The sequence below is a fragment of the Astatotilapia calliptera genome, chromosome 22, assembly GCF_900246225.1.
Source record: "Astatotilapia calliptera chromosome 22, fAstCal1.2, whole genome shotgun sequence".
Classification (NCBI taxonomy): Eukaryota; Metazoa; Chordata; class Actinopteri; order Cichliformes; family Cichlidae; genus Astatotilapia; species Astatotilapia calliptera.
This window is the reverse complement of record NC_039322.1, coordinates 1877334-1905117: the sequence shown is the minus strand read 5'-3', so window position 1 is coordinate 1905117 and position 27784 is coordinate 1877334. Positions and strand designations below refer to the sequence as shown.

General features: G+C 45.2%; 1 protein-coding gene across 3 annotated transcripts; it reads right to left on the bottom strand.

The window, feature by feature from the left end:
* Positions 1 to 27723, bottom strand: LOC113014107 (CD209 antigen-like protein C). Of its 3 annotated transcripts, XM_026155422.1 has the most exons (8): positions 27697 to 27723; positions 26829 to 27032; positions 11053 to 11163; positions 7505 to 7594; positions 7357 to 7419; positions 6962 to 7101; positions 2090 to 2196; positions 1 to 378 (listed from the first exon to the last, which is right to left on the bottom strand). In XM_026155422.1, exons 2-8 carry the CDS (start codon positions 26971 to 26973, stop codon positions 258 to 260), a joined length of 777 nt encoding a protein of 258 aa, XP_026011207.1. In that variant the 5' UTR covers positions 26974 to 27032; positions 27697 to 27723; the 3' UTR covers positions 1 to 257. The 3 variants fall into 3 exon arrangements, with proteins under 3 accessions (XP_026011207.1, XP_026011206.1, XP_026011210.1); XM_026155421.1 differs by lacking the exons at positions 11053 to 11163; positions 26829 to 27032; positions 27697 to 27723 and adding exons at positions 9080 to 9196; positions 9517 to 9773; XM_026155425.1 differs by lacking the exons at positions 2090 to 2196; positions 11053 to 11163; positions 26829 to 27032; positions 27697 to 27723 and adding exons at positions 9080 to 9196; positions 9517 to 9773 and having other exon boundaries at positions 253 to 378.
* Between the last annotated feature and the right edge of the window lie 61 nt (positions 27724 to 27784).

Here is a 27784-nt window from a genome sequence, read left to right as displayed (position 1 = left end):
TAAAGACAAGCTGCACTTTGACTTTTATTAGAACAATTTGCTGGAACTACAGAGTAATGAAGTACTTCAAGGTTTTGTGTGGATGACTTCCAACCTTACTGTACAGCACAGAGCACAGAGGGACAATATATGTAATCAATATATGATGCAGAATGAACAAGTAAAGACTGTAAGCTGAGTCTGAGGCTCATGCAGGACATTTCATAGTGAGGTGTCTTTGGTTGGATTATTCAAACATTTACATCAAAGCACCAAACTCATTTCTCACAGATGAAGGTCGTTGAATGAGAATAAGATGAATGCATCCATTTCCCATCACTGTCACAGCAGACTCCACGGTATCCAGAATAAGGATCTGACCATCCTTCTGCCCAGAACCTGTCAGAGAGATCAAATCTGATATGAAACTGGACTAAACTCATAACTATTGTCACATTCATATAAATATGCGTCTCTTTTGGAATATTTCCAATATTTGCTGTATTTCTTTCCCAGGTTTCTCGCCCACTTTCCCTCCTTTAGACTTTTCTCTGAGAATCATCATGCACACTAAAACAGCTTTCAAGCTTTGATGAATATGAAATCTTCCTGCTGTAAAAATGGAGAATAAAAAGAAGTCAGAGCTGACTTTCTGCTGTTTGAAACTGTTTTGTCAGCTGTTTACAGACATCACTTTGAAATGTGTGTCTATCAGGTCATATTTACTGAAGCTTCTTCCTTCATATGTTCTGAAGTTTTACAAACACCAAAGAAGAAGAGACAGGAATTCTCTGAAACACTTTTTGTTCTGTGAGAAAAGAAACATTACAGCACAAAAACATGAAGACAAATTGAACAAAGTGAAATGTGTCGGTCGCTGCTTTGAACATGTTTCAATCCTGATTCCTTCAAACTGACTTGTTGTAACTGAACGTCATCACAGACTGCAGATGAAGAGAGTTCAAGCACAGCTGTTCATTCAAAGGAGGATTTCTGCTTTTCTTTACATTCAGTTTGTGGGGCTGTTGGAAAATAGCTCAGCTCATGTATTGCTGATCAGCACATTTTGAGCCCTTTTGAGGATATTTGTTACCATTGTTATGCGGACGATATCCAACTCTATATATCTTTTAAACCGGAAGAGGCTTCTAAGCTGCGGCTTTTAAATGTGTGCTTGGAAACCATTAAAGGCTGGATGGCTGAAAACTTCCTCCAACTAAATGAAAGTAAAACCGAAGTCCTCTTATGTGCCCCAGATAGACATATACCCAGTTTAATAAATGCTCTTGGTCCTCTTTCAACGTTTGTAAAACCATCTGTCAGGAACTTAGGGATTATCCTTGATCCTGCTCTTACGTTAGATAGTCATGTTAAATCTCTTGTTCGGTCTTGCTTTTATCATTTAAGAAATATTTCTAAATTGAGCTCTATTATATCCTATACCGAACTGGAGATTGTTATTCATGCTTTTATCTCTTCACGACTGGACTATTGCAATTCCCTGTTTACTTGTTTAAATAAAGGTTCTTTGGAGCGTCTGCAGATCGTTCAGAATGCTGCAGCAAGACTTTTGACGAAAGCTTCTAAATTTTCACATATAACACCGTTGCTCATGCAGTAACATTGGCTTCCTGTTGAATTTAGAGTCCAGTTTAAGATTTTGGTTTTAACTTTCAAGGCTCTTCAACAACAAGTACCACCATATATCATTGAACTTTTACAGCCCTATGCCCCTAGTAGGTCTCTGAGGTCGAGTAGTCAGGGCCTACTTGTCATTCAGTATACGAGACTGAAAACTAGGGGTGATAGAGCTTTTGCTACTGTGGCCGCCAGACTGTGGAATTCCCTTCCTCAGGACTTACGATCCGCTGATTCATTGATTACTTTTAAAAAACAGCTAAAAACACATCTTTTTAAAACTGCCTTTTGCTAACTTTGTTTGTATTTTGTCTTTTTAATCTGTTATATCTTGTAAAGCACTTTGTGATCTCTATCTAGAAATGTGCTATATAAATAAAATTTTACTTACTTACTTACTTACTATCTTCCAAAACATCAGTGTTTCACTTCTAAATAATAACTCTGGAATAGAAACAAACTAATGTCTCACGTTTGTGTCAGCGCTGATCCGTCCACCCATTCCCATTTAGATCTTCCTGATGTCTGGTTGGCTCTCAGACCAATCCAAGAGTATCCTGCAAATTTACTGACAAATTCCTGTTTGAGAAGAGACACAAATATTGTCTCCAGTCATAATTCAGCACTTCTGTTGTAGTGACATCATCTTGTGAACATGTCTGAAGGAAGAATAACTGTGATGAAACTTTTCTTCCATTGTGCAGAAATCAGAAAGAGCCAAAGAATCAATGAATATCAGCTCCTCCTGTAGCTCAGTCAGTGTTGCAGTGGAATCAGTGTTAACAAATCATTTGATTCAGTTGGATTGAATCAGAAAAATAATCTGGATTATGAGGATTTCTCTCATTTTATAACATTTCTGTTATTTCAATGTTTTGTGTTGACTTGGTTTCTAAGGATCATCTGAACTGGTTCCCATTTAATCCTGGTTCTTTAACTGCTTTGAATTCCTCTCCTTCATAATTCAATGTGAATCTCCAGTTTGCTGTATTGTAATCGATCCACCTCCCAAATCCTGCAATCATTTCCTGAATGGATTCTCTAATCTTCTCTCATCGGTTATTGTTCATAAAGTCATTTTAGTAGATGAGTCTAATTTACTTATTGATGATCCCTCTAACAACACTGCCACACAATTGATGAACACTGCAGCATCATTTCATGTAGTGCATCATGTTGTCGGCCCCACACATAACGCTGACCTTCCACATGTCTGACCTACTATCCAATCACAGATGTATCATCTTTGACAGGCTTACAGTCAGTGTTGTCTTCCCAGAGACAAACTGCTGTCACTCCCATGTCTTCTAATGACTGTGGACATTTTTCGATTTCTTCACTGGCAACATCAACAGTATCAGGTCAGAGTTCAAGTCTGTACCTCTTCAACCGCCCCAAGTCTCTCCTCCAGTTCTGTTGTTGGAGTTCAAACTCCTTCCTGCTGCCATCTCCCCCTGACTTCTCTCTATTAGAAACCAGTCCCTTTCATTTCAGCTGACTTTCAAACAGCCAGAGTCTTTCTGAGTGGGATCAACCCTCCTTACATCCCACTGTTTTAAATCAAGTTGCTCGTCAGCTCCTTCAGATCTTTGATCAATTCCAACCTGGTTCCAGACAAACCACAGCACTGAAACAGCTTTCATGAAAGTTACTAACCAGATTCTTCTGCGCTGGGATAAAGACTCCATTTGAGTCCTGCTTGACTTCTCTGCAGCCTTCATACTGTTGATGGTGCTCCTCTTATTAACACACTACAAACTGGCATCACTGGTGCTGCTCTCACATGGTTTTCTTCATACTTATCAAACAGATACTTCATATTACAGTTTTTCTCGATTGCTTAAACACTATAACCAGGCTTTTAAACTAAAATTTCAAAACCGTAACGCTATTTTTCAAAAAGCTCACCCATTTCCCTGAACTATAAACACTATTCCCTGCTTTGACACATGAGTCAAATTTGGTGAACTGTTACTGCAAAACTCTACACACAAATCCCTACATTTTTCAGTGCTTACACCATGTAGTCATTTAGAAAGCACTAGCATGCAATAATGTTAACTTAAGTCAGCATAGCTTGAGCTCAATTAGCACACAATTAACCAGGTGGAAACACTAGGAGTCAAAATTTATCACACACCAATCAGAACCTTCGATGGATAGATAAAAGGGCCAAAGTCAGCTCATTCAGGTTTGAAACAATGGATCCAAAGAGATGCAAAGGAAGAGGACGTGGTGAAAGAGGAGGACGTGGTGAAGGAGGAGGACGTGGTGGAGGAAGAGGACATGGTGAAAGAGGAGGACGTGGTGAAAGAGGAGGAGGAGGTGGAGGAAGAGGACGTGGTGAAAGAGGAGGAGGAGGTGGTCTAGGACAACAGGAAGGTGGTGGAGGAGGAGGGAGAGGTGGAGGAGGAGGAGGACGTGGTGAAGGAGGTGGAGGTGGAGAACGACGGCGACAAGGAAGGGGAAGAGCAAGGGCAAGAAGACAGTCAGTCTCGGATGAAATTCGAGCCACTTTAGTTGACCATGTCCTTGACCATGGGATGACTATGAGGGAGGCTGGGCAACGAGTACAACCAAATTTGAGTCGCTTCACTGTTGCCTCCATCATCAGAACCTTCAGGGAGGAAAACAGGTAGGTGTACTTGCAGTAAGACTGCTTTGTACAGTAACTTTTAAGTTACTGAACTTATGTTTCTTGAGTTTCAGTATGTTTCCATTATTTTCCTGTAAAAAGAATGTGTGACAGTTACAGTAATGAGTGCTTCTATTTTTGTAGGACACAGAGACGACCACCTGGTGGAGGCAGGTTAAGGCTTTTGTCGGAGGAGCAAGAGAGGGAACTTGTAAACATGGTAATTGCAAATAATGTAATCCGCCTGCAAGAGATTCAAAGGAGAGTGATTGAGGATGATCATCTTTTTCGAGGCATAAATGCCATCAGCCTCTCCACAATTGACCGCATCCTCCGAAAGAATCAATTCCGGATGAAACAGGCATACCGAGTCCCTTTCGAACGAAACTCTGACAGAGTGAAAAACCAACGTGTGGAATATGTTCAGGTATGAGTTTTGATACTGTATAAAGTATTGTGTACCATCACAGCATGGCAGTTTATGCTGCCATTTCAGCACTCTTGAACTGTGGTTCAGGGTACCGATTGACTCTACTGTGTTATGTGTTTTGCAGAGAATCTTTGAGATTGAAGGACGGCCTGTTCCCCATGAAATAATCTTTGTGGATGAGGCAGGTTTTAACCTGACCAAAAGAAGGAAAAGGGGGAGGAACATAATTGGCCATCGGGCTATTGTAAATGTCCCTGGTCAGCGTGGGGGGAATGTCACTATGTGCGCAGCCATCAGCCAACGAGGGGTACTCCACCGCCATGCCGTACTAGGACCCTATAACACTATGCTTCTCCTTGCTTTTCTTGATGGTTTAAGACAACATATGTTCCAGCTGGACTACAGGGAACCAGCACAGCCAGAGCAGCCTCACTACGTTGTTGTGTGGGATAACGTCAGCTTCCATCGCGCTGCTCTGGTTCGTGACTGGTTTACCAATAACCCAAGGTTTTCTAATATCTTTCTGCCTGCATACTCTCCCTTTCTAAACCCGATAGAGGAGTTATTTTCGGCATGGCGGTGGAAAGTGTATGACCGAGAACCTTATGTCCGTGTTCACCTCCTTCAGGCCATGGAAGAGGCCTGCCTAGACATATCAGTAGATGCATGCCAGGGGTGGATCAGGCATGCAAGAGGATTTTACCCCCGCTGCCTGGCTAGGGCCAATATAGCCTGTGATGTGGATGAGATTCTCTGGCCTGACCCAGACCAAAGACAAGATGCTGAGGTGGAATAATGTTTTTTGGTGTGTGTTGTACTGTATAGTACATGAATAAAAATGTGCCACTGTACATACATTGGTTGCGTCTTTTGTGTTTATCATGTGAAAAGGTTTTTGAAGGGGAGAACCATAAGCAACCTAATTGTTTTGGAACTATTGTTTTGAATTAATTGTACCAGTGTGCAAAACTCTGTTGTAGTGTGTGTGTTTTGAGGGCTTGTGTTTGATGTCTGAGGGCAAAGTTTGGTTTTTCAGCAAGAGTGAATAGTTTTGAGTGTAGAGCTTCATTTTGACCTGGAAATAGGATGTTTGGGAAATTGAGTGAGATGTTATGGATTTGTGTTTACTGTTGTGAGAATATGAGGCATAGTTTCAAGAAATGTGTTTTAGCAATCGAGAAAAACTGTAATCAACGTGTGTCCTCATCTGAGTCCCACATGCCTCAGTCCTTGGACCAGTTCTGTTCTCTTTATAAATGCTGCCCCTGTGACATCTGCTTAATGGTTTTAATGGGATCTCCTAGCACTGCTGTGCAGATGACACACACACTAATGCTTTTCTGTCGAGCCTCTCCTGCCTCAGTGAATGCTTCTCTGTCATCACTTCATGGATTTAAACTTCCTTCATCTCAAACTGAAGTTGTGCTGTTTGGCTCAGTTTCTCTGAGGAGGTCAGTCAGTACATCGTCCCCCTCACCAGTAACATCCAATCACCTGTTAAAGATCATTTTGAACCAACAGCTGCATTTTGAGCCTCACATGTCAAAGGTCAGCCAGTCTTGTTTCCTTTAGCTCAGAAATATTGCAAAGATCAAATCTTTACTGTGATTCAATCATCTGGAACTTTGAGTTCATACTTTCTCCTGCCTGATTATTGTAATTCACTTTTCACCTGCATTTCTCAGTCCTCCATAGTTGGTCTGCAGTTAGTGCAGAACTCAGCAGCAAGGCTGCAAACAAAACCTGGCCTGCAGTCTCATATCTCACCTATTCTTGCTTCTCTTCACTGGCTTACAGTGAACTTCAGAATCCTCTTTTAAATCCTGTTATGAACATATAAAGCTGTGCATGAACAGGCCCCTGCTTATATAGCAGAGCTTCTTGGACCTTATCACTGCAGCCGGCCTCTCTGATCATCTAATCAGTGTCTCCCAACTGTCCCTCGCTCTGATTTGAACACCAGAGGCCATCGTGCTTTTGAGCTTGTTGCAGCCAAACTGTGGAACAGCCTTCCTCAGACTATCAGGTCAGCTGACTGTTAACGGCTGAAACTCATTTTTACAGGTTAGCTCTCCCTCAATCTTTTCCCCTTTATTTTCCTCCATAGTTTCTAACTGTTGTGTTTCTGATGGAATGAATGTGCTGCTTTGTTTATGTGTCTGTATGTTTGCACATGTATACTTATCATCAATGTGTGGCTTTAATTCACAGTATGAAGAACTTTGTAACTCACTGTCAGCTCCATCAAAGATCACACAGACATGAACAAACACACCCACCTGTTCCTTTTTGCTGTTTATCATCACCAGATCAGCTCCTCTGGTCTTACAGTGGTTTTGACTCTCAGACCAAGTTTTCCACTCAGTGGATTTAAAGTAACAGCTGCTTCCAAACCTCGTCCATCGATCAGGACACTTCTCTTAAAGTCAAACACATGTTTTAAAGTCAGACTTTGTGTCCTGTTGTATCACATTAATCTTTGGTTCCTGTCATTTTCCCTGTAAATGCTTCATTTAAACTCAGGTTTTCTCTCTTATTCATAATGAACTGAAACTTACATTTATACAGAGAAACTGTTACACAGCATCAAACATTTAGGATTCAAAACAAAGACACAATCAGGTTATCACTGTGTAACACTGATGTTTTCTATCAGTTATTCAAACTTTATTACCTTCTATCTTCTCCTTCAGCTTCTTCACTTCTTCCTGTAGCTGACTGTTGAGTCGTTTTGTCTCTGTAGAAAAAAACATGTTAAAAAATGTAAATATAAATTTTATCTGACATTAGTATTTTCTTGTTAATTTTAAATACTTTCTTACCTTGATGTTCAGTCTGTAGCTCGTTGTAACTGTGGTTCAGTTTATTGTGTTTGAAGTGAAGTTTGTTGTTTTCACTCTTGTTCAAAGCATCTGAAATATTTCAGTGAAAATAAAATAAAATAAAATAAAATAAAATGAGTGAAACGTTGAACAGAAATAATCTTCTTCCTCTGCTTTGTCAAATATCAATAAGAGTCAGAAACTTGCAGCCATTGTTCTTTAACATGTCCTGTGGGTGGAGGTGTTAGAACTACAGGAAATCTGATGAGCTAAATACGTATCAACTGTGAACAAAAACCACTGACAAGATTCAGAATAATTGTGCTTCAGTGTGGAGGAAGAAGGTGAAGAGTCAAACAGCATTTCTACACCTGTAGTCAGAGATGTTATCTATATGCTTTGAAAGAATAGATTCTGACTCATGTGACATGTGCCTGTTCTCACTGAAAATATGTCTTTTTACATTCAGTCAAAGCTGCTTTGAGGCTTCAACACTTCCTCTTTCTGCTTATTTATAATTAATAAATGTTTCTTCCTGCAGCTTCCAGGAACTTCCTGCTTTCAGACGTCCTTTTGCAGGCGTCTCTGTTCTCACATCATAGATTTGTGATGTTTCTGCTGATCCAGCATTAAGTCTGTCACAGCTCCACCAGGAGCTAAAGGTCAGCTGAAGATCATCAACTGATTTAAAACATAGAATCAAACCACCTTAAAATCCAAACATCAGCAGCTGCTGGAAGTTTTCTCTGTGTTGTTGTTTTTGTTATTGTGGAGTCTTTACCTGATAATATAAAGAACCTCGAGGCAACTGTTGTTGTGATTTGATGTAATAAAAAAAGATTCATTGATATATCCCAGCAGATGAATGGAGCTAACATTAGCTTGTTAGCTACCTGCTTAATACAGCAAGTGAACTAACTAGTCGCACAATGACAGACGGCCACTGTCTAACATAGTGTGGCTGCACCTGCATCAGTCTGCAGCAGATGCTGCTGCCTGTCTGCTTTGTTGAGATAATCACAGAATCAGCGTGTTGAGTGAAGAGTTTGAAGGAACAACAAGAACATTCACTCCACAACACACACAAGATATGAGCCAGGAATCATGCACACAGACACACACCTGCTAATCAGTGCTAAGTAACAGACTCATGAAATACTAGAAGCTCAGTCAGCAAAACCAACGTGTTGGTCAGGCTGTACCACACAGCAGCTCATATTATTGATCAGAGAATTCCATTTAAAATGCCACCGTGCAGTTTTTATGAAGAGGAAACTATCCTTAGAGACCCAAACTCATTTGGTCCTGAATGGAAACATGTTTTTACTGCAGCAAAGGTGCTCATTTTAACATGGGAGTCTGTGGGGACTGACTCGCTTTCAGCATCAGCCTCCAGTGGTCATTAAAGGAACTGCAGTGTTTGCTGCTTCTGTGTTGGCTTCATGTACTTCCTGTATTTGCTGTGGCAGAAGGACACGTTCTGGTTGTGAAGCTGCATGTTTGTTGGCTGCTGGGATTCAGTATCAGTCATACATTCATTTGCAGGAGAAGTTCAGAGGTTGTATCTTATCTTACAGCATATGGACAGGATGATGATCCCAGCTAACATCAGGAGGCACAGCACTCTTAGACCCAGTGTAGCACATCTGAAAGAGCCCTTCAGGACTGAAGGAGGATTCAGAGTCTGTGGTCCTGTTAGAAAGCAGTGTGGATGTTGGTTTGTGCTTATTTCCTGTCACTCTGTGATTAACAGACCTGTGGTTGTGGTTGTATCAGCTTAACGTCAAAAAAGGGCCGGTTGCCAAAAAACAAGGAAATATAACATCTGCGCTGTGACTGAAAGAAGTTCCTGTTAATCAATAAGTGACGTACAAACTATTGTGGGAAAGAATTTAAATTAAAAAGGTTCATACAGCAAATGGAGAAACAGATGTTTGGTGGGCTGCAGTAATTTGGCTTTAAAAGCTGACTGTAACAAACTGGAAGTACATTTAGATTCATAATTGACTTACCTCCTTCCTGTGACTGAAAATGATCATAACTATCTCTCATCTCATCTGCACTCTCGTAGATATCCACCTCCCTCTGCTCCCACTCTGCTCCGTCCTCCTTTCTGCTGTATCTCACCTTCTTTGATAGATCTGGTTTGGCATAAATATCTGAGGACATCGTGAGAGGACTGAGACGCTGAGCAGGAGTTTAAGCTGTACTCTAACAGTTCTGCAGTACTGACCCTGGAAGATATCGAGCTGTTTTATTCTTGTCCAGCCTTCTGTCTGCTTTCAGGCAGGAAGAAGCTTTGAGGAAGTGGCAGCGTCTAAGGAAACACAGACCGTGTGATTAATTTGCATAAAAATTTCTTAACTGCATTTTGTGTTTCTCTTAACTACAGATAAAACTGTGTTGTACAATATGTGTACTTTGTTGAGCTTTTGACTGAGTTTGCATAAAGCAGAAAATGTATAAACTCTTCTTTTTCTAAAGACGTTGAACGTTCACACATAAAAGCACAAACACAGTCACACCTCAGTGTCACAGTTGGTTCGACCCAGGAAATGTTATTTTGTCAGTTACAGTTTGTTTTCTTGCTGTTGCCTTATAGAGAAACAAACTGTTGAACTGTTGAGGTTCATCCAGTCGATGTGGAAAGTTTGAACCACGTCTCAAACACTCTTTAAATGAACAACAATTAAATTTAGCTTCACTGCTGACCGAAGATTTTAAAGTTTTTTAAACTGTAACTTTTCCTTTCAATTCTACATTTTGCACTTTCAGGAAAACTGATGCAGTTCATTTTTTGTGTTCTTTGATTTGATTTTCAAAGGAATACAGAAGTACTTGTGTGAAAAAGTGTCCAACATAAGGAGGAAAAGTTTTTTGAAATTACAGTGCACTTAAATGTTGCACATCTTACTGTGAGGTCACCAGGAAATACTCCTTGTTGTTGGGCCGTCCTGGTTAACACACCTCTGCAACATTACATGAGAGTCGGGTACTCGGCCTCTGGATTTGTAAATCTGGGCTGGTGGGTTCAAACACTCCTCAGCCTCCCTGAGAAGGTTTATGTCAGAATATTGAAGGAGAAACTCCATCCAATTGTGAAATCTCAAATTCAGAGCAACAATGTGGTTTCCATCCTGGTCATGCAGCACTGGACGAGCTCTTCATTCTCTCCAGGATGTGTGGGAGTGATGAGCCCAGCTGGAGCTCCTCCACACTGAAAGCACCTGACTAGGATTACACCTGTGTGCTACTTAGGTGTTGGAGGTTTGTCCAACTGGAGGACACACGTTGTCTTAATCATTCAATTCAGTTTGACTTCTACAGCTCCAAATCACAGCAACAGCCTCAAGGTGCTTTATGTTGTGAGGTCGACCCTACAATAACATTACAGTAACAAGTTTGCTGTTTGTGTGTTTTCCAGTGAAGTAGGAGAAACTCTGCAGTGTGGGAACAGGAACTAAACACAATCAGGTCTGCAGCATCAAATCATTTCACTTCTAATGTTCAAAATCAAACATCTAACATATTGGAATCAAATTCCTCACAGCGTGTCATGATTCCCACCACAATCAGCAGATACAGCACTCCCAGGTTCACTTCAAAAGCTCTGAACCAGCTTCTTCTCACAGCTGGAAGCTTCTTCTCGGTGTGAACATCTACAAAGATAAAACAAAAAGTCCATTTATGAAGCACTAATGAGAGACTCTGGAGCTTTTTATTAATCCTCACTGTAGGAATGATCCCAGTAGAAAGTAAATCAGATTTACCAAACAAATTAGTCGAGTTTGTTAAAAAGTTACAGGAACTCAAACAAGGACAAAGTAACATTAGTCCATTCCAGCTGTTGTGATCGGTCGATGCATTTCTGGCCACTTCTTGGTCGCAGCTTTTGAATAGATCAGTGAGAGAAAAACAATCCTCCTCTCAATATAAGGACTAAATGAGCAAAACTATCCTGATGGACGTGAGGGAACGTAGAAAGAAGTGTAGAAACCTGAGGGACAAATATGGAGGAGAGTCCCAGAATATTAGACCCGCTGGGTCCACAACGCGTGGTCGGGTCATTCTGTCAGCGGTAGTGTCGTGGATGAGAGAAGGAGGACCCAAACGCTGGACTCACAGGCAGGTAGGTGAAGGTGGATGTTTATTGCCGAAGGAGCAAGCAAACAGTACAGAGGGAGGAAATGGCTGGCTGACTGACTGACTGACTGAATGAATGACCAAAAGACTGACTGAACATACAGACGACATCAGACTTACATCATCAATGACCCGACACTGAATGGGTAGAACAGAGGGCTTAAATACACAGGCTGGTGATAATGAGGGACCGGTGAGTACACAGCTGAACACAATGAACTAATGATAATGGGAAGAGGACTGAACATAATACACACAGACCAAGGCTAACACAATAAAACAGGAAGTGGAACAGGCAGTAGATAAACAGTGAGTGTGAACTGAAAACACTGGGTCACCGACCCAGGAACCCTGACAGGACCCCCCCCCCCAAAGGCCGGCACCCGACAGCCAAACGAAAAAGAACCAGAACAGGGCGGGCGGAGGGGGCCCAGGACGGAGGGACGGAGGCCACACAGAGACAGTTCGGGTGGGTGGCCACGTGGCCCGAGGCCGAGACGAGACAGGTCAGGTGGGCGGCCACGTGGAAGGCAGCAGCGACCACTGAGCCGGTCCGGTAGGTGGCTGCGGCGGTCGAGACGAGACTGTTCCGGTGGACCGACCGTGCGGAAGGCAACGGCGGCCACTCAGGCGAAGGCGGTCCGGAGGCCGGCCGCTCGGAAGGCAGCGGCGGCCACTCAGGCGAAGGCGGTCCGGAGGCCGGCCGCTCGGAAGGCAGCGGCGGCGGCGAAGGAGACGACGGAGCAGTTCAGGGGGCCGGCCGCGCGGAAGGCAGCGGCGGCGGCTCTCCAGTGTTAGGCGTGCTGGCCATGGCCCGGTGGGCACAGGACCAGACGAGGACGAAGGCTCTGAGGCTGGAGCCAGACGAGGACGAAGGCTCTGAGGCTGGAGCCGGGCCGGGCGTGGGTGCAGCTGAGGCAGAGGCCGGACCGGGCGTGGGTGCAGCTGAGGCAGAGGCCGGACCGGGCGTGGGTGCAGCTGAGGCAGAGGCCGGACCGGGCGAAGCTGAAGCCTCTGGCTGGAGACAGGCCGGGCCAGCGGGTGCGGAAACCCCTGGCTGAGGAGCAGGAGAGCTCACAGCTGGCTCTGGGTGCTGTGGCTGCAGGTCCGGGAACCGAACAGGATGGTGGACAGGCGACTGGAGGACAGGAGGAGACTGGAGGACCGGAGGAGACTGGAGGACAGGAGGAGACTGGAGGACAGGAGGAGACTGGAGGACAGGAGGAGACTGGAGGACAGGAGGGAAAGCTGAACAGCAGGTGAGGGAACTGACTGGAGGGAAAGCTGAACAGCAGGTGAGGGAACTGACTGGAGTGGAGATGCTAAGGGAGGAACAGAGGCAGGCGTGGCTGACGACGGAGCTGAGGTTGGTGTGGCTGATGGCTGAGCTACAGACTGGGCTAGTAAAGCTGGTGCCTGAGCAGGGGACACTTCAGCCAGCCTAACCAGGGATAAAGCTAGTGCGTGAAAGGCTGGATCAGGTGGTGGATGAAGTGGTGGACTGATTGGCTCTTCCGTGCTTCCAGAGCGTGAGGGCACTGGCTGGAGAGCCTCAGCTGAGTCTCTAGGGGGGGTCAGGCCAGATCCTGGCCGCCCACAGCCTAGGCGCTGGGACAGGCATGGGAGGTGGCTGGACACCAGTCACCCCCACCCGAGGAACAGAGGTGGGTGTGGAGGTATACGGGGTCACAGCTGCCCTCGTCCTGGGTGCGGGCACAGGTGTGGGTGTCGGCTGACTGACAGGAGTGGAAATGATGACTGGGCGAGTGATACTGACAGGTCTATCTGGATTTATTCTGGTCCTTCTGCCACCACTATTTATAGTCTTTGACTGAACAGTCTTTGGGGGAGCAGAGCAGAAAAAATCTTCCCAGTCCACTTCATCCTCTAGGAGGGAAACATCCGATGAATCAGAAAAGAGTCTATTGTGTGTTTTAAGTGAATAATCAGATGGTGAGTGCGAAAAACAGTCACTGGAGCTCACCATCGGGAGTTGCTGGAAATAGTCCTTGTTATGGCGACGTGTGCGCCGCTTTCTCCGGGAAGAGGCAGTGGGCGGGGTACACAGCCGAGCCTCTGGCACGGGAGCCTCCATTGAGCCGAGGTGGGAGGCGGAGCCACCGTGCCATGGCGAGGTTGAAGGTCCGGTGAGTAAAATGGCTGGTGGGCGAGCGAGGAGCGGAGCAGCGGAAGAGCGAGCGGCCGAAGCCTGGCCTGTGACGCCCACTCTCCGCGGCGAATGCTCCGATGCAGGTGAGGCAGCAGGTGGAGGACCGCGGCGTCTCCGAGGCCCGCCCAGAGCCAGGCGAGTCCCCTCAAAGACGTGCTCCCTCTCTGAGAAGAGCCGCTGTTTCCACCTGAGCTTCTCCGCCCAAATGGAGAGCGCTACGTCCTGCCGCTCGAAAAGGTCCGAGTCCGCTGGGTCCACAACGCGTGGTCGGGTCATTGTGTCAGAGGTAGTGTCGTGGATGAGAGAAGGAGGACCCAAACGCTGGACTCACAGGCAGGTAGGTGAAGGTGGATGTTTATTGCCGAAGGAGCGAGCAAACAGTACAGAGGGAGGAAATGGCTGGCTGACTGAATGAATGAATGAATGACCAAAGGACTGACTGACTGAACATACAGACGACATCAGACGTACATCATCAATGACCCGACACTGAATGGGTAGAACAGAGGGCTTAAATACACAGGCTGGTGATAATGATGATAATGAGAGACCGGTGAGTACACAGCTGAACATAATGAACTAATGATAATGGGAAGAGGACTGAACATAATGCACACAGACCAAGGCTAACACAATAAAACAGGAAGTGGAACAGGCAGTAGATAAACAGTGAGTGTGAACTGAAAACACTGGGTCATGAAGAAAATATAATCTGATCAAACATTATTCAGCTTTAAATATTGTTCAGCTTTAAAGTTACTGTGCAACTGTGTAATAAAAATGTGCTCACGACTTTGGCCTTGAGAGCGATAAGAAGCGATCGCCTCATCCTGCAGGTGCAAGATATCTGCAAGCGAAGAGACTAGAACACCCAAGGCCGCTTTCCTTTTATGGAGTTGTTTTTCTGCTAATGCAGCACTTTCCTCACAACCCCCTCCTGTAAGTTTTAGAGAATATATACCCATCCTCACAGCAAATATGAGGAATCTCCTGATGTGAGCTGTGTTGAGAGGTTGTCTCTGTCTCAATAAAAGTTCACTGATTCCCCATCTGCAGCAGGTGTCCGGTTGTCTTCATTCTCCGCCAGCCTGGTTAAGTCAATTCCTCCTTAACATCTAAAAGAACCTATTTAATGAAGGAAGACGGGTTCACTTTGTGTTTAATATTATTCTATTGCTGTTGTTGTTTTTTTTATATCCTTCAATTGGCGTCACGGAACAGGATCCGCTCCAGGTCAACTGGAACGGATGGGAGGACATCGGCCGTGGTCTGAGTGAACGGAGTTTGGACAAAAGCTGTGCGCACACAAAAACAAGGTAAGCAGACCTTTTATTTCTGCTATATTGAACATTATAAAAATACTTAGTGTCCAAACTCCTAGTAATTCATAACCAAAATTGTCTGGCTTACTTAAGGCTTGTTGAGAATCAGACAAGTAAATAAGAGATAAGTGAATAAGAAATAAGTGAATAAGTGAATAAAGATAAGAGTGAACTGAGGTCTGACCACGGTTGCAGCCGACGGGTTGCTCTCCGGTGTCGGATAAATACCTCAGTGCAGGTCTGGGACCTTGAAAGGGTTTATTAGTAACGCCTTTCTAAACAAATTAAAAGGTTAAAGGCCTTGAGAATATTTTTTAGTAATATTCTCTAAACTACAGAAGGGTTAGGAAGGCCCAGAGGACTTTATTAGAAAAGATCCTCTAAAACTTAAAAAGGAGAAGTACTGGTTGGAGTCCAAAGGAGGGGTCCCTTTGATCAATAGGAGAAAACGGATCTCTTCTTAAAACCCCGATGATTTTAGTGTTTTAAATGTTTTGATGTTCTGTTTGATATTGGACACACATAAATACACGCTGAATGCTTGCTGTGGAACACTGGGCAGGACAGTTTGGTTCTCCGTTGTTCACAGATTACACAATTAAAGGAACTAGGTTCCTCTTTTGGTTAAAATAATACACCACACATAGAATTTTTTTTACACATTTATTACATACATAAGGAGGGTAATGAGTGACTGCAGGTAATGTATGAAGTGTGAATGAGACGTGTGAACAAGGTGACAACCAACTAGCACCCCTATCAGGAAGCTCTAGGCAAGGTTACCCGCCAGACTCCGGTTTGGTAGAAGCTTGGTAACACCTGAAGGGATATTTCAGTGCTGACTCACCTTTAAAGCAGCGCCCCAGCTGTTAGTGCCTAACAGAGGCAGAAACCCAGCTGGCCCAAATTCTCCTTTAAAATCAATAAAAGAACACTCCTCCATTGACAGTAAAATGGATGGAGAATTAGATCGAGAAACTAATGATGATGGTTGGGGTCCCGGTGTTATTCTTAGCACATTGGGAGAACAATTAACATGTGTTGAGACAGTCATCAACTCCACACACCAGCCTAAAGAAGCAAAAAAGCAGAAAGAGTCATTGAGGAAAACAGCTGAAAGGTTAATGAAAGAAAAGGGAAAGGACGAGGGGAGTAGTGGTAACTGGGGAATAATTTGGCAGAATAAGGCTATGCAGGCAAAAGAGAAAGAGGAAGAAGCCAACTCAGCAGCAGCAGGTGCAGGTGTGATGAGCGGGGTGAGACACAGAAAGGAAGCAGATAAGCACGCAGGCCGCAAAGCTAAATTTAATCACTGGGTGTGTTTATGGGAAACTGCAAAACCACACATGAAGAAAAATAGGTCTCAGCCACCTCCCTATTCTGCCTCAACTCCTCCCTCAGCAGGCATATATCCGGTACTTAATATCTCTGGTGGAATAATGACTATTGGAGAAGAACCGCCCGTAGCTCCAACTCCCATAGATACCAAGCATTTTTGCCCAGGAAGCTCCTCTCTGTCGGCGACATCCTCAGCTAGTAGTAGAGCCCCCTCTTCCATGTCCCATTGTTTTGGAACCGGATCTGAGGGCCTAACTGACCCATTTGCGAGCGCACCATTTGCGGTTCGAATGAACAGACAGGAACCCACTGAACAACAATTAACTGATCAAGAAGCAGCATTACGCAGCTGCTTAAATGAACATAGGTCAGTGGTCCAGGTGAAAAATCGTGTTGCGTCAGCCCCTCTTTCCCGGTCCAACCCCTTTGCCAGCACTCCTGTCGCTGTTAAGGGAGATCTGACCGCTACTGCAAAAACTGAGCCTGGCACTTCACCAAATGTCACAGTTACCATGTCTTTGGTGGGCCGTCAGGATCCGGAAACACAGATGAGTTTAGCCCACGTTTTTGCTGACACTGATACCCCACCAGGCGGGGAAGAAACTGAGGATACTGATGATGAACTCAGTGACCTTAACCATACACCCCCCTCTACCCCTCCCAGTTTAGGATATCAGACTAGATCTAAGGGCCCTGTGCCTCAGCCTCCAGGCATGTTTCCCCTGGTCCAGACTAAAGCGCAACGTAGACCAGTGTATCAACCTTATTCATTCGGAGATGTCCAGGCCCTAGTGGACAAACTCCCTGACATAATGGAGGGAGGGAATGCCTGGTTGGCTGGTTTGGATAAATACACAGCTGGACAGGACCTCGCACTGGGAGATTTTAGAGCTATTATAACTAGGTGCACATCCCGATCTCAGGCAGCGGACCTGGAACAAAATGCGGGTACTACCACGCATGAGAACGAGGTGCCACTAATGCAGGCCTTGAGGTTTATTGGACCGGCCCTGCGCAAACAATTCCCACCCAAAAATCAAGGCACCTTACAGAAATTTAAATGGGAGGGAAAGCAAAATCCCACCCATTATCTAAATCAGGCTGTTGAAGACTGGGTGAACCATACAGGTCATCACCCCAGTAGGACTTGTTCACAGAGCATGTGGTTTAGAAGGGCGGTGCTGAGGGGCATTCCGGAGTCAGTAAGCCAGAAAATGGAGGATAATCCTGATTTGCAGGACTGTGACTTTGCAATCTGGAAGAAACATTTGATTTTTAATCTTAACAAAGTGCAGATTAAGTCTGATGATAAAGCGGAGAGCGTCGAAGATTTACAGTTGCAACTGTTGAAGGTTCAGCTGCAGAAAGCTAAAAACGACCTGGGTGGAAAAGGTGACAAGCCTAAAAAGCAGCTTGTGGCCGCTGCAGCTCCCCCTCCTGGTCCAGTTGCCCCTGATTTGTATCCGAACCCATGGCCAACTGATCCACAGCCCCCCCAGTATGGTGCTTATCACTCCCCGGCCCCTTATGGGCAGAGAGGTTCCCCATTTGGAGGAAACAGAGGTGGTTTCAGGGGAAGGGGTCAGATGGGAGGTGGTAGGGGAGGCCAGATGTATGTTTGTTTTCGGTGTGGACAACCTGGACACTGGGCTAAAGCGTGCCCTTTGAACCCGGCTGCTGGAAGAGGCAGGGGAGCCCGTGGTGGGCCCTATCAGCATCCTGGCCACAGAGGTGGACCTCGTGGTGCTTTAGTTGAAGTGCCCCCGGCCCCACAGATGCCTGTGATGGGGTGGGAGTACTACGAGGGTGGTCCCCAGCTATAGGACACCCCACAGACTGCCCAGGACGGTGAAGGGACAACGGCGGACCCTATGCTGTCCATAACTGTAGATAGAAGAAGAAGCAGCTTTTTAGTGGACACTGGAGCTACGTACTCCACCATTAAGGATGTTGCTCGTGAAAGACTTACTGACACAGTGATTACAGTGGTGGGCATATCTGGGGAACCTAAAACTCTGCCTTACACCGTGCCCCTCCCCACAACGGTTGGAGATCAGACTTTGTTACACAGCTATGTTTGTTCAAAACAGGCGCCTGTGAATTTACTGGGAAGAGACTTGTTGATTAAATTAGGAGCCACAATACTCTGCTCTTCACAAGGCCTAACTGTGACTCTCCCTACTGGGGTTGTGCTTCCCTGTTCTAATGGGCCAGAGGGAGGTGGTCAGTTTCTGCTGCAACCCTCCTCCTGTTTGACGGACTCTGCTGACATCTACTGGGCATTATTGGAAGTTGAAACACCTGCTGAACCAGGAGTTTGTACTGCTTTTCAGCAATGGCGGCCGTGGCTCTCACTCCTACATCCTTATGTCCCTCCCCCTGACCCACCTCATGTTACACTGTTTTATGACAGGCATGACACCACCTGGTACCAGCACATGTTCCAAGAGCAGTGTGAGGGGCGGGCTTGGTCTCTGAACATGTCGTGCATTTTTGCGGCACCGGAGGGAGTGGCAGCAGCGGTTACTTTTACAACAGATCAATTACAGTGGTACATGATGTCTGATGAGGCAGCTCCCCATGTGTCACTGGCCTTACATCCTGGACACCAGGCTAGGGAGCTGGGTGGAATGGTTAAACGTTCCCTTGCGGCCACTGACTGGACACCTACAAAACTCCCACAGGTTTTGTTTTCTCCATCTACCAAGACATACCAAATTTTAAATGATTGCTTTAATTCCTCAACACTGCAACATGGAGTGGTCAGCGGGTCACATGGCAGAGAACACACAGACCACTGTGATGCTGCGCCTTTACTCGACTCTCTTCCAGATTGTTTGTGGTCCCTTGGACCCACAGATGTAGGTTTAGTTGATGTGGAGCCAGTCTCTTTTCAACTGTCATCTGCTACCCCTTTGTGGCAGCCTCAGTACCCACACAGACCGGAGGCTGAGGCTGGGATTGCAGAAACAATTTCTGGTTTGGTCACTGCCGGTGTCTTGGAGCCCTCCTGCTCTAAGTGGAACACGCCCATCCTACCCGTTGAGAAAAAAGGCACGGGGAAGTTCAGAATGGCACATGATTTGAGAAGGATTAATGCCTTACTTGGCACTCCTACTTTGCCTGTGCCTAATCCTTATGTTGCCTTGACCAACCTCCCACCATCTCATGCCTGGTTCACCTGCATTGACTTGGCTAATGCCTTTTTCTGCCTCCCACTTCGTGAGTCACTGCGTGACATTTTCTCATTTACATTTAGAGGCCGACAATGGCGTTACACTCGCTTACCACAGGGATTTGCCCTCTCCCCAGGACTGTTTAATCAGTGTTTGAAAGAACTTTTACAAACCAGCCCACTACCATCTGACTGTATGTTAATACAATATGTGGATGACCTTTTGCTGTCTGCCCCCACGGCTGACATCTGTTTGGAGGCCACCAGAGTGGTGCTTCAACACCTGGCCAACACAGGTTTTAAAGTGAGCAAAAACAAACTACAGATTGCAAGAAAACAGGTTTCTTTTCTAGGCCGCATGGTCTCACAGTCCGGTATTTCCTTGTCCCCAGAACACAGGAACTCAATTTTGCACCATCCAAAACCTCTAACTGTAAAAGACATGTTGTCATTTTTGGGCCTGACTGGTTACAGCAGGACCTATGTCCCAGACTATGTTGGCCTTACTTCCCCTTTGCGCGCTTTGGTAAATGAACAAGGCATGAGAAACCTCTCTGCTCCCCTCTCATGGACTACAGAAACAGAACAGGCGTTTATAAAGTTAAAACAACAGCTTTCTGTCGCCTCTGACCTTGCTGTGCCGGATTATGCTTTGCCTTTTCATCTTGATGTTTCTGGAACTGGAACCCATATCAATGGTATCCTGTTCCAGAAAAAAGGGGGAGAGAGAAAAGTGTTGACATATGTAAGCGTAATGCTTGACAACACTGAAAAACGCCACCCACCGTGCACACAACACGTTTCTGGACTTGCAAAAATCATTCAGAAAACAGCACACATAGTGATGAACCACCCACTAAAAATTTTGACATCACACAGTGTGGTGGCCTACGTCTCCTCACAGGCCTTCACACTCACTTCACTCAGGCAGAGACGCCTCAGTACCATTTTGGAAGCACCACACATCACCTACTCACATGAAGGCATAAACATGGCTGATCACATGGGATCGGGGGAACCACATATGTGTGAAGAGGTTGTGCAGGTACAGGAGAAAATCAGGCCAGATTTGCAGGCGGAACCTCTAATGGATGCAGAAAAAGATTGGTTCACAGATGGATGTTGTTTCAGAACTGAAAGTGGAATGTTGAAGGCTGCATGGGCAATAGTGGAACAGACAGACATGAGATGGAAAACAGTGAAAGCAGAGCAGTTGACAGGACAACAGTCTGCACAGAGAGCTGAACTGAGAGCGGTGATTGAAGCCTTAAGGATGGGAAAGGGACAGAAAGTGAATATATACAGTGATTCAGCTTATGCTGTGGGAGCAGTGCATGTGGAGCTCAAGCAGTGGCTAAGAGCTGGTTTTTTGACAGCCAGCGGAAAGCCTATTAAACATGAGATAGAAATGAGGGAATTAGCGGAAGCACTGTTGTTACCTGTTAAGGTGGCAGTGGTAAAATGCAAAGGACACAGTGCCGGATTGGACTTAGTGGCATTAGGTAACAAACAGGCCGACTTAGTAGCTAAGCAGACAGCTGGTTACTTACCCTCCCTGATTATGGTAATGGACCCAGAAGCCACACCCCCTCCAGAAAGACTACCCATACAACTAGGCCTAGCCACAATCAGAGAGTTACAGGACAAAGCCAGCCCCCAGGAAAAATCATTATGGGTAACAAGAGGGGCCACAAACACAGATGTTTGGCGTGGCCCAGATGGAAGGCCCATTCTACCGCCAGGGGTCAGACAGACAGCAATGGAAGAGGCACATGGAGTGGGGCATGTGGGACCTGCACAAATGATGAGGAACTTAGCCGCCTGGTGGCACCCTTATCTAAAAGACATGACAAAATACATGGTTAAAACCTGTAAGGAGTGCAACCAATTTGGAATCAAGCCCGCCTTCAAGCCAATAGCAGGGTACTTCCCCATCCCACTTTGCCCAGGGAAAGAAATAATCATTGATTACACAGACATGGTGGACAGAGTGGGTGGTTACAGGTACCTGCTGGTGGCTGTGGATGCATTTTCAGGTTGGCCAGAAGCCTGGCCGACAGCAAGTGAAAACAGTAGAACTGTGGTGAAGTGTCTGATTAATCATTATATACCACAGCATGGGTTTCCCGAGGTCATAAGGTCGGACAATGGTTCACATTTCAGGAACCACGATCTGCAGAGGGTTGAAGCCGCATTAGGTTTGAAACATAAGTTTGGCTCAGTTTACCACCCCCAGTCCCAGGGGAAAGTGGAAAGGATGAATCAAACTCTAAAAACTAAATTGGCTAAAATCTGTGCACAGACCAAATTAGATTGGGTTAAGGCATTGCCTCTTGCATTAATGTCCATAAGATGCTCAGTAAATCAAACCTCTGGTTACACTCCATTTGAGTTGGAGCATGGCAGGCCTTTTCCTGGCCCCTCCTCTCGCCTGTTAATGTCGGATGAAGCTGATTCAGACCTCGATCCGAGGACATATTATAACATGCTCCGCAGTTTTGTTGCCCAGTATTCCTCACAGGTCGCTGAAAGAAACCAGCAAGAGCTGAAAGAGGTGGCTACACCTGGAATGGACTACGTCCTCCTGAAAGTCACAAAGAGAAAGTGGGCTGAGCCTCGCTGGACAGGCCCTTACCGCATAACAGAGCGGACCTCCCACGCTGTCAGGCTCGAAGGGAAAGGTGACACCTGGTTTCATTACACACAGTGCGCTGCTGCCACCGAACCAGGAAGAACCTTGAGAGAGGTGCAGAAGGACCTGTCAGAAGGAGCTGCAACAGCATCACCAACCACTTGAGGGAGCCAAAACTCAACCTAAAAGCCGGCTGGTTACAAAAGGGGGTGTTCTTCATACTGAACTAAACATTTTTTTATTTTTAACATCTTTTATGACTTTGCTTTTATATTGGCTTGAGTTTTTAAGATTTACATTTTACATTGCAATAGTTTTAACCGCTGAAAGCTCATTTAAAGTTGTGTCACTGATACTTTTTGTTGCTCTTTAACTCCTAGAACACGCCCTTGGCGAGGTGGGGGGAACTGGACCACCTTTCTGTGCCCCATCATCCTCTATTAGACGACATCCAAGCTAAGTAAACATGTCTTGGCCCTTTCCCCCTGAAATGACAGGCAGGCAAAGATGTTGCGTCTTTGTTTGCTTCCTGGCCCTGGGTCTCATTCCCATTGGCATAATCCTGATCTGTGAAGGGCCCCCGACACTTCTGACACTTTCAAGTTCAAAAGCTTCGCCCCCTTCTGACAGTCCCAATCTGACAAATGTAGCCCCTAGGGTCTTGCCCACCACTTCCTCTCCAGTTTTGCCCACGCCCGATCCATTTAGAAAAAAACGACACACGGTTACCTCCTGCACCCCAAGTACGACTAGAATGATTACTCTCTGTGTCCCCAACAATAAAAGTTGGGTAGTCGAAATAGATTTCGCGAGCTTCCCAGTCACTCCCGTCACCAAAGACCAAGGGGGGGATCTTTTTAACCTTGCAGTACATCTCTCCTCCTCAGTGTGGTATATAACCCTGGGAGGTTGGCATCAGTGGAAGTGGTCCAGTTTAGTGTCAGAAACGGACCTCGATTGGTCCAAGCACTCTAGGGGTCAGGCTTTGCACTGGAGAAACCAAAATATGCTCAGAATAGCAAAAAAACCGGATCTTTCAGGCTTAATTTTTACCCTAAAGGATCTGGCCTTGACCTCCTGTCAACAATTTATACTTGCCCCTTGGACTGATCGCACCGCCCTGTATTGGCAAATGGAAATATGCCCTAGCGTTGGTGCAGCTCCAAGCTCTGTAGTTAAAGATGATAACCCCACCTTTAATGGCCCTCCGGTGACATATACAAACGGGGGGAGAAACGGCCGAATACGCATTGTAGACACAAATAAAATGTCTAAAGATGACCTCTTCCAAATTCTAACCGGTATTTCTGGAGCAACAAACAACTGGTTACTACTAGCTGAACAAGCTGCTGACAAGACGGCTTCCGACTGCATAGTTTGTATGGGAGCCCGCCCCACTTTACGGGTGGTACCGGCGCCAGTCAATAGTGCATGCCTCCTGCATCTTATGAACAATACAAAACGAGGTCATTGCTCATATCTGGAAAACCACTTTCCTAAAACTCAACGCTCGGTCTCTAATAAACCACCTTTCTTTTCTTCAGATGTAGCTGTGAACAATTTCACCTGTATTAACCTGACTGGCAATGCAGTAAAACTAGGTAGCTTGAACTCTTCTTGGTGCACTGAGATGACGGTTATGAAACCAAACTTCCGACCTACGGCTAGGGCTGATTTGTGGTGGTGGTGTGGCAATAACAAGTTATATGATGGTTTCCCTCGGGATGCGTCAGGTCTTTGCGCTCTTATAACTCTTATTTTACCTGTTTTAGTCACTCCAGTAGATCTCTCTATAAAAGTACACGAAGTTGGCCTCCCATCCTCCTCTGAACGCCGCTCTAAACGTTCTCTAATCCCAGGTTCAGCTCATAATCCAACCTATATTGATGCTGTAGGTATACCCCGTGGGGTCCCCGATGAATATAAACTGCGAGACCAGGTTAAAGCAGGATGGGCCTCGATACTTTGGATGGTTGAAATAAATGCGAATGTAGACAGAATTAACTACATTCACTTTAATGTGCAACTGCTGGCTAATTACACTCGAGATGGTTTTGAAGCTGTGCATGCACAGTTATCTGCCACTTCCCTAATGGCTTTCCAAAACAGGGTCGCAACGGATTTTCTCCTCGCAGAAAGAGGCGGAGTCTGCAGCCTTTTTGGTCAGGAGTGCTGTACCTATATCCCCAATAACACAGCTCCTGATGGTTCCCTCACTAAAGCTATTACTGGTCTCACAGCTCTTACTGTTAAAATGAAGGAACACTCGGGCGTTGATACTGCCATGTGGGACTCTTGGCTTAACATGTTTGGCAAATATAAGGCCCTTGTAGCTTCCATCCTAGTTTCCATCTCAGTTTTTGTTGCTATCCTAGTCACCTGCGGTTGCTGTTGTATTCCATGCATTCGATCCCTCATCCACAGACTGATTGTTACAGCTCTCACTCCTGAGGATAAGGATCTCGCCCGGCAGATGCCTTTATTGGCTAGTCAACTTCCCACCTCCTCGCCAACGGATGATGAAAACTCTGATCGTGAGGGTGACGAACATTATCGTCTTTCTCTTGTTTAAATTCTTCTAGAATGGTTGTTTCTCTGTGGTGTTTTGTATTAGGCTTGTTATTAATTGTTTCCCTCACCCACTTCCTCTTGAAGGATATATCTGGTTGAACTGTGTCTGGTCGGGTTGTGAGGGTTAAGCGATGTTCTCAGGGTCTCCGGACTTAAGCCTGAGCGAATGTGTACTCCCACCACTGGATATAAATTGTTTTATTCCACACCCCTTCCTCACTTTTTAACATATTCACTTTTGAATGTCCTTAGCAGTTACCGTTCTGAGTTTATTTTACGGTTGATTTATTCTTTCACATTTTCACGTTTATATCTCTCATTATTATAGTATACTCTGTACTCTCCACATTTTTATCATTACTTATGCTTTTTGGTTGCTGAGTTACAGGAACTGTTAATTTTGTGTCACTACCCTGGTTGCACTAACTCGTTGTATCCTTGTGTGCAGGACAGCTGTTACTGCTTTCGTCGGGAACCGAGACTGCTTGCAGCCGACCCCTGGGCAGGGTGGTGCCTGGACTCTTTTCTCCTCATCTGCAATGACAGATAAAGACAAATGATAAGACCCGAGGAGTTTTTCGAGCCAGGCTTCGACACGTCTCTGTGTTCCTTTGAATGTTACTTATGTTTGTGTGTTGACCCATTTAAGATGGGTCAAAAGGGGGATTTGAAGAAAATATAATCTGATCAAACATTATTCAGCTTTAAATATTGTTCAGCTTTAAAGTTACTGTGCAACTGTGTAATAAAAATGTGCTCACGACTTTGGCCTTGAGAGCGATAAGAAGCGATCGCCTCATCCTGCAGGTGCAAGATATCTGCAAGCGAAGAGACTAGAACACCCAAGGCCGCTTTCCTTTTATGGAGTTGTTTTTCTGCTAATGCAGCACTTTCCTCACAACCCCCTCCTGTAAGTTTTAGAGAATATATACCCATCCTCACAGCAAATATGAGGAATCTCCTGATGTGAGCTGTGTTGAGAGGTTGTCTCTGTCTCAATAAAAGTTCACTGATTCCCCATCTGCAGCAGGTGTCCGGTTGTCTTCATTCTCCGCCAGCCTGGTTAAGTCAATTCCTCCTTAACATCTAAAAGAACCTATTTAATGAAGGAAGACGGGTTCACTTTGTGTTTAATATTATTCTATTGCTGTTGTTGTTTTTTTTATATCCTTCAGTCACCGACCCAGGAACCCTGACAGGAACAACCATGAACTGTGGAAACTTTAAAGCTGATTTATAACAGAGTGGTGCTGGGTGTGTGTTACTCTGTGTTTGTGCTTCAGTTACACTCAGTTAGCTTTCTGCTAGCTGTTTCCATCAGTTTGCTTCTCTCCTCTCTACACTCACTCATACTGCATTTTGATGCAGCTGAACTCACAATGAATCTGCATCTTTCTGTTCCTGTTGTCAGACCACAGAACAACTATGACCTACTGATTTAAACGTGCTGCATTAACTACAGGGGGAAGCTGCTAACACACTGCAGCTGCATACCAAGCTGCTTTTCTGCACCTCTGAAAGACGCATTTTTGGAAGCACAACATTGTCGGACAAACTCGACATTCACATATGTTTAAAACAATGACTGTGTGGACAATCTGGCTGTATTTACAGTCATGTTATCACTTGGAGAGGAAGCAGAAAGCGCTGTGCTGCTCCTATTGGCTGCTTCTCTCTGCCACTCACAGACCTCTTCCTGAAAGCAGAGCAGCAGCTGAACCAGTTTGACTTGAAGCCACAGACACTGAAACAGTCAGACGGTTAGAAACGGAGCTCCTAACTGGGAGTAAACAGGCCCAGTGCAACAAATGATCTGTGTGCCAGTTTGGACTGGAAACATATTCTGGGGACATGTGACACGAACACTAATATGTCTTAAAGTGGTCGGATATCAGAGCTTTAAAAGACACTGAACAACACTTTCATCACCAACATTTTCTTTGGTTTGGTCACTTTGATGATTTCCTGCTTACCAGCTTCTTGTAGGCCAACGTCAGGGTGCTGCTCTCCATCATCTAACACCTCCACCTCACTCTGCTCTCTCACTCCTCCATCCTCTTGGGACCCTCTGCTGTATTTCACCCTGAAATCTTCAACACTTTGAATTTCTGTAGACATTTTGAGCTGAAAGATCTTTGAGCAGCTTCACCATCTGTCTGTGTCTTTAAGTCCGACAGCTTTGAAGAGAAAACAAAGAGGAAGTAAAACAGGACGAGTCACAGTTCTTCTGACACGTCATGATACGTGTAAGAGTCAGTTATGAAGCACTGCAAACAACATCCTGCAAGACCTCCAGTTCCATTATATAAATTAAAAATGCTGAAATTCCATTAATACAGTAATTAAATCATTAAAAATGATAAATGACAGAAACTTGCAGTAGCTTAAATACATTTGTGGATTTCAGTGGGATCGGGAAACCATTTAGTGCTCATTAAAATACCTCCAACAACTTGTTTTAATATTTGCTGCTTATCATATCACAAACATACAGGTTTAACACAGCAGCTGCAGTATGTTTATAATAACACGGCTTTGTTAGACGCTGCCTTCTACAAACTGTAAGTACATCGAAGCAGCAGAGAGAAGAAGTGTTTGTGACACAGGAAATATGTCAGAGTGAACTATTTATTTTTACCAGCACAGAAACTAACAGGGCAGCGTGGTGCTGCAGTGGTGAGCACCATCACTTCTCAGAAAGAGAGTTCCTGTTTTTGTTATGTGACGGCTGTGTGCAGGCAAGAAAAGGACCCAAGGTGCAGACTCCAGAGACAAACGTAAACTGAAACAGCTTTGATGCTGAACTCAAACAGAACAAAAGTAAGAATCCAAATAACTTACACAGGCAGACAAAACACACAGCAAAATAAACGGTAGATCACGACAATGACAAACTGCAACACAGGGCTTAAATACATCGAGGGAGCAA